General features: G+C 43.6%; 1 protein-coding gene across 1 annotated transcript; it reads right to left on the bottom strand.

Annotated features, from left to right (window-relative positions):
* Nucleotides 1-2,494: 2,494 nt before the first annotated feature.
* Nucleotides 2,495-7,584, bottom strand: LOC137424536 (uncharacterized). The gene is made up of 2 exons (XM_068112094.2): nucleotides 7,514-7,584; nucleotides 2,495-7,176 (listed from the first exon to the last, which is right to left on the bottom strand). The coding sequence occupies exon 2, from the start codon at nucleotides 7,081-7,083 to the stop codon at nucleotides 4,915-4,917; it is 2,169 nt and encodes a 722-aa protein (XP_067968195.2). The 5' UTR covers nucleotides 7,084-7,176; nucleotides 7,514-7,584; the 3' UTR covers nucleotides 2,495-4,914.
* Between the last annotated feature and the right edge of the window lie 242 nt (nucleotides 7,585-7,826).

The raw sequence follows: 7,826 nt of genomic DNA, 5'->3' as shown, positions 1-7,826 counted from the left end.
GTGCATAACTCTGCCAGGTTGAGCACTACATTTTGTATCCCACTTGAAGCCATGGAAGGAAGATTGGGACTAAACAAACTGGGGAAGTTGGTTCCACAGTCGAGAGAAAAGAGGAACAAATTCAGAGATGGTGTTGAAGAAAGAGGTGAACAGCAAGTCTGCATTTTGGGAGTTTAAGAACAGGGTTCTCGTACACCGTGCGCAACCTGTAGAGACCTGTGAGGGACAGTCACGAGAGGGCATAGGGTGCAAGACCAAAAGGGACGTGGCAGAATACAAAGCCCACTAATCTGCTTGCGATGTGAGAGTAACAGGACTAGACACTGAGCTTCATCACGGGACATCCGATTATTTTGAGGGCCTTTCTTTCCACGGCAGCAAGAAGGGCAAGGTGTGAGGCAGGGGCTCCCAACTCATCATTTTCCTTTTCTCCATCCATCCTAGTCTAACTTCCTCAATTACACCTCCTCCTCTACCCCAAATCTAACTTTCTTCTCTACTACTCTATCTAGCACTGCTTCAGTGGCATAACCTGAGTAGATCTTACAATGCCGAGAGAACACCAAATTGCTAATATACTCCAAGGAAATAAAGCTTTTTATAGCTAAATAAATAGCAGACATAATTGATTGTTTTGTTTTTTTGCTTTCTTACAAACATCTCTATGCAAGCATATGTATATCCAACAGTAATATCTCAAATGCCCTCTTTCTTCATGACCGTCGGTCACTGCAGTTCAATACAGCCCAACTGGGACAGACTCCAATCGAGTTGCATTTTTCATGTGTAATTGCTCAAAGGCCCTTGTGAGTTCATATGCAGTGTTGATATCATGTAGTCTTATATTCACGATGCTTACAAGCCTGGCTGAAATATCCAGTTAATTAAAATGCTTTAAATGTGTAAGATTCGCCAGACAAGAAGCCACCTCCCCTCTTTGACCTTTTAATTTCATCAGTACGAGATATCATGCAGAAAGCAAAATAACCAGAAATGCCGGCATGTACAGGACATCAACAACAACAAAAAAAACAGGCATTTCAAGGCCATTTTCCCTGCTAGAGTGGGAGTTAGCCTTGCAGGCCCCATGACAATCTTCTCCATTTTGCCCTATTTTCTGCATCTCCCCTTGTGAACCCCCTTGACTGCATTTCTTCTTCCACCACCTTTAGCCAAGTCTTTCTCGGTCTTCCCCGTCCTCTACTTCCTTCTACATTCATTTCCATCACTCTTCCCAACCAGTCACTTCCATCCTTCCTCAACACATGACCAAACCATCTCAACCTGTTCCTCTTCATAGCATCAATCACAGGCTCTATTCCCATCATCTTTCGCAATTCATCGTTTGTCTTCCTCTCTCTCAACGATACTCCGCACATCCACCGAACCATTCGCATTTCCACCCTTTCCAGCCTTCGTTGCTGCTCTACATTCATTACCCATGTCTCGCTCCCATAAATCATAACACTTCTCACACATGCAGCATACACCTTTCCCTTCAGTTTCAACGACACTCCCCTCCTCGTCAGCACACCACTCAGTTCCTGAAACTTCTTCCATGCACTTCTCACTCCAGCAACTGTTGCCGAGTCTGATCCACCTTCTGCATTCAGCATGTCTCCTCGGTAGCAAAATGTTTCACAGGACATCGGAATCCACATTTCGACTTCGGCAGAATCTGGTCCTTGCAAGAGTGACTTGGGCAAGGGAAGGCCCCATATGGCTGCATGGAAATAAAATAAGCATGATTTACTCTGGTCCTAAATTAAGGTTTTTTTTTTAAAAGATGGTGCTTTTTACAATACATTCTAAAATAAATAAATATAAATAACTAGAACGGCACTCAGTGGAGCGCATACCTCCACCAGGCTGATTAGTTTACATTTTGTATCCCACTGAAAAGACAGGATCTGCATCCGGATCTGAACCAAAATCAAATCAGCTTGTTCTCGTCACTTAACCAACTCATCCACCAAGTTTTGTCATTGCGCGTCCACAACTTTATGATATTGTGCTATATATTGTTTTTGGGGCCCATCTCTCAATGGTGAAGAATCACTTAAATAAATCTCATAACAGGATGCAGATTCTTGACCAAAATCTCAATTAGTCCTTGCCACACACCCAACCTTTCCACCAGGTTTTGTCTGAATCCATCCACAACATTTTGAGACATCCTGCTCACAGTCAGACAAACAGGGGTGAAAACATAACCTCCATCCACCTTCTGTGGCGGAGATAAAAATCGACTTTATAGTTTGTTTTTTAAAAGACCTACACATTATTCCGATGATGCATATACATTTATTATGCATTTTAAGCACATTTTACAAAAAATAAAACATTAACAGGTGCAGAAAAGCTGTTAAGCATTACATAAATAGATTTGCAGAATAATATTGTTCGCCCACAAAACGGTCTCAGAAACAATACATGTTCTTTTTATAAATCCTATAAAGGCAATCCATTGGAGGTGACGAGCCAGTGACCGAAGAAGGTTGCAAATTATTTATTATAGATTACCAATACGACTGTGGATAGCATTCATGTGGATCCATTTTTAAAAGTATTTTACCCGGTGTAATATTGCATTTTCAAGCATGGTGAAAATCACATTAAACACATGACAATGTATGACAAAAAAAATCGCATAATTAGAAGGATAATGTCGGTGCAGTTTGGTGGACAAGATAAACGATGGAATTTACCAACTGTTAGTTAAATAGGTGTACGTTTCGTGCCGTGAGTAACGAGATGTTCCTGACATTTTGAGCGAGATTTCCCCTCCTCCCTCCCCCCCGACGAAGAACCAACGTTGGAAATGTCAAACACGCCTCGTTAATCACTGCTGTACAGACATAATCAACTTTAGTTGAAAAAATTCCACAGCATAACTCGAAAGCTAAAAGCTAGCAGTGAATAGAAATACGACGAACGACATGGATACAAAGGACAAAACATAAATGTTCAATTATTACACGTACATTACGAAATACAAATTCGGCTAGGATTTGATTTTAAATCGGTGAAGTGCTAGGGCATGTGAGAAAATGTTTTTTTAGAGCTTTTAAAAATTGGAGCTTTCCATAACATCATTGATTTGATGATCTGAAGTGTCAAATATTAATATTTACAACAGGGCAGGGGATGGAGGGTTTGTTTTGGGATGGGGGTGAGGGGAATCATGGGGAAACAGAAAAATGTTTTGCTAATGGATCAAATTAATTTGTCGTTTTTTTTTTTTAGATACAGGAAAATACAAGGAAAGAGTACCGGGTGTACCGGACGCAACAATCACTTCTTCTGTGCACAATGAAGCTCATTTGTACTGCATTAGGTGTGATACAAATAAGTCCAGAAACCTTTTAAAATCACAACGCATGGCTTGCCTCGCTCGTCTTCCACAACTAACACGCGACGGTAAATCTTGCGATGGCCGCAACCTGTATGAGACCTGATGGCACGGAACCGAATGCATGTACACTCTTCGCCACATAATGCAAAAAAATCACATTGTGAAGGACTCATTCCTTCTCGGGCTAAAGCTCAGCGTCAAATTATTCTCACGGGCTACAACCAAAATATAAACCCTTCAGGACATATACATTATAGTGTATACATGCCGCAAACCCTGAAATGTTAACAAATCGTCCGCGGTCCCAAAACACTCCGCGTCCGCGGTCCCAAACAAAAAATCACTCAAACATATTAGATTCTAAATACAACTTCAGAGAATATAGAGGAACCGGCCTTAGCAAACATGACATATGAAACATTGGCATATGCGCTCAGAGCAGGATATCTTTAAATTACCATCCTAAACGACATTCAAAAAAAATAAAATAAAGCTAACTATGAACAATAAAAATAAAATCAAGAAAAACAATGATCAATCGCCTCGCACAGCCCTATTAAAATAAAATGAGAAATCTCCCAACATTATTTTCTTAGTCCGAGGGCAGAGAGCTCTGTTAAATGATCAACGATTTGCAAATAAAAAAAAAAAAAAGAATTCCACAACAATGTTACAAAGCAGACCAATGCAGACACCTACTAAAACCTGATACCTCGAAAATAAAGGATCAACTTAAAGGAGAATAAAAATAAGGGAAAAAAATGGTGCAAACATCAAGTTTTCCCTCCGCGTTTGCAACTTTCTCATCTGAATGCCGAGAAGAGCATTTCCAAAGGTACTCAAAGAAAATGGCTCTCCAAACCTTTTTGGCTTTATGATGATCATGGTCATCGGTGGGTATGCTGGAATCAACACACAACGCAAAGCTCCAAATAAGTACTCAAATGCATGTCAACTGAAAAAACAAAGTAGAAATAGCAACCAAATTCACAAAAATGCAAAGTTGAAAGAAAGCAAACACCTTTCCATCCCATGCTGACACAACTTTCTGCATCCACAGCCATAACAACTCTAAAAGAAGAAGAGCTTTTCCTTTGCTATAAAAATTTGATAACAGTTTCTGCAAGTTATGCATAATTATTGATGCGGTAGGTGAAATGGGAAGCATCGTGTATTCCTGGAATTTATACAAGGATCATAACCTGGTGATGGTGACTATCAAAGGACAAAAATAATTGTGTTAGATGCAACAATTTCATTCTGCATCAACACCGATGATGTTACAACGCACAAATGTCAAACAAGAAACCATCACAATTGGAAAGGAAAGAATAAAAATAAATAATAACATACACCTTGCTCAAGAAGAAAGAAGAAGAAAGAGGAAGAAGAAACCGGCGAGAAAAAACCCCCCAAAAAACCAAATAACTCCCCCCATTCCCTCCCGCTTCTCTCCCTCCTCCCTCCCCTCTGCTCATTATTGCTAAGCAAGAGTCATAATATGCAAGAATAGAATCAAACACTCTAGATGCATAATCTCGAAGAAAACTTAGGTTCTGTCATTCAGGATCCTGCATAACACGATCCAACATCACAACTGGTTTCAGTGACAACAACCCCTCCTTGTTGCAGTTGGGTTGTTGCTTTCTCAAAGTAGGTTGCAGATTTGATGAACAGCTCTCCATCGCACATTCGTTGGTCACCATCCCGTCCTCCTGCGGGACCGCGGACGTTTTCAATTTCTTCGGTGGACGCTCAAAGCGCTTACGAACCACAGGCGTGGGTTTTTCCTGAATACATTGGTGCTGACGGGTCCCAGTGGGGCTCAAGCAGGGACGCCGTGACCTCTGAAGGTACTTCACAAAGGACTCCATAAAACGGCGTGACAACACCTGCTGAGAAACTTCAGGATCATTACTCATTTCCAACAGGCTTAGGTTGTTGGTTTCTGAAGACATGGCATTCTGTTCATCTTTACGAGACAAGCCAAGCACAGCAGGGCAAATGCTAGTTGGTTCTATTGAACCATCTGGTGATTCGGGTAGTGTTAGAGCAGCATCTACGCTGCTAGCCAAGCAGTCAGGATCTGAGACATCTTGGTTTCTTTCTACATCAGATGCGATGACCATGGCAGAGTTCTCTTGAGACTGAGCAAGGTCATGACCAATAACAAGGTGAGAATAGTTGACATCGATTTGCTCCATCGTCATCTTATGCACAAGGTGGTAGTGTTGGTAGATATTCTGAGGACTGTAAAGCACACTGGAACAACCACTGATCATACAGGCATATTGCTCACCGAGGCGGCTGCATTTGCATATTGCTAAAGCTTCTGTGTCAGATTTTAATAAAAATCCACAAATATCTTCTGGCACAGTTGGCAGATTGTCAGCAGTTGAAGAATGGCTCCCTTCGACATTATCATCAGATTGCCTTGAAGATGCCATCTGCATGTAGACTGCTGCTGTGTTGGTTGTGCTAGCAATGGGCAAGCCATGCATGCGCTGAATGTGACGCTGCAACCCATCCTGTGTCTTACAAACACCACTGCAACCATCAACATTACAACGGTATCGACGTAATGACAGACTTGATAGATCAGCATTTGAGTCAGGAGACAGAGTTGTATCTACATCTAAGGATGTAGCCTTGTCCAGGTCAGAAGCAGCATCCTCGCTTGTACTGGATGCTGCAGCCTCAGATGTACCGGACGCATCAGCCTCGGGTGTACGGGACGCATCAGCCTCGGGTGTACGGGACGTATCAGCCTCGGGTGTACGGGACGCATCAGCCTCGGGTGTACGGGACGCATCAGCCTCGGGTGTACCTGACTCAGCAGCCTCGGGTGTACCTGACTCAGCAGCCTCGGGTGTACCTGACGCAGCAGCCTCGCTTGCACCGGACGCAGCAGCCTCGCTTGCACCGGACGCAGCAGCCTCGGGTGTACCGGACGCAGCAGCCTCGCTTGTACCGGACGCAGCAGCCTCGCTTGTACCGGACGCAGCAGCCTCGCTTGTACCGGACGCAGCAGCCTCGCTTGTACCGGACGCAGCAGCCTCGCTTGTACCGGACGCAGCAGCCTCGCTTGTACCGGACGCAGCAGCCTCGCTTGTACCGGACGCAGCAGCCTCGCTTGTACCGGACGCAGCAGCTTCGGGTGTACCGGACGCAGCATCCTCTATGGTACCGGACGCAGCATCCTCTATGGTACCGGACGATGCAGCCGAGGTATTTGCATCACCAGTCTCCAGCAAGTTATTTGCTTCAGCCTTTAGAAAAAAGCTCACATCAGTTGTCAGGGGCATTTCAGCATCACATGTCGGGGGCATGTCTACCGCAGGCATGTCTGCATCAGTCGTTGTGGACATGTCTGCATCAGTCGTTGTGGACATGTCTGCATCAATAATAGAAGTGTCTGCATCAGTAACTACAGCTATTTGGGCAACAGTAGCTACAGTCATTTCGGCATCCACGGCCGTTGCCACATCTACAACTGAAGCCTCATCCATGTCCACAACAGGGACTGCAGTCATTTCTACATCCTGATCTCCCACTATTTCCTCTTCCCTCAGTGAGTCTGAACTCATCACCAAGAGCGAGATGGGGGAACTTTGACCAGGTACAAGTACAGTCAGAATGGTTGGCTGCAACGAAGGTTTGATGAAGGCCGTTGATATTGGGATCTGTGTCCCATCCCCAATATTTACGTGTACGATGCGATTCTCCATCGTGGTTGTTTATCAGACCTCCCGGACTTTATTTATTGGGCAACACCACCGACGCTCTTCCCGCCCCTCCAGCATCTGTTCGGAGGCACAGGTCTGTTGGAGAACGAAAACAAAAATTTCGATGGAGTGTGTTGGATCAAAAATACAATGAATGAAATTGCACATTTTAAATCAAATTAATATTATAAAACCAAATCCACATGCAAGAGGCGAGAAAGCTATTTTTTTTACAAGCGGGCCTCAAACCACACCGCCTGAAAAACAACCACAAAAACTACGTCGAGTGACGCACAAATCAAGCATGAAGAGGAAGAAGGACGAGTGACAACATGAAACTAGTTGAGGGTCGAAAAGGTTAAGGGGAAGAAAAAAAGTAAAAATTCGAGAGTTTCAAATGAAAGCAAAATTAATGTCCCGCACCAAAACTAACCAGCGTTGAAGTCAAAAGATGGCCACCGTTCGTACAAAATACTCTGTTACGGTTTTCTTCCTTTTTTCATTTCTTCCTTCCAAAACGCATTCTTTCACTATTCTCCTTCTTGTCTTACATAAATAGCATCGGCAAAAGCAGGGATTTTAAATGCAGACAAACATTTTTTGGAGTGAGTACTGCAAGCAGCAGTGAGGCGTGCCCTCGCCATACACCGCCCATAAATGTCCCGCAAGTATTACAATGTACTGTGGGTACGCACATATCTGGACGTCGGGAGAGGATATTTGGCCCATCACGTACACGTGCAATC

Source organism: Myxine glutinosa, chromosome 4 (genome assembly GCF_964187855.1).
Source record: "Myxine glutinosa chromosome 4, kmMyxGlut1.1, whole genome shotgun sequence".
NCBI lineage: Eukaryota > Metazoa > Chordata > Myxini > Myxiniformes > Myxinidae > Myxine > Myxine glutinosa.
The sequence above is the reverse complement of the archived record's forward strand: the minus strand, read 5'-3'. Positions and strand labels throughout refer to the sequence as shown.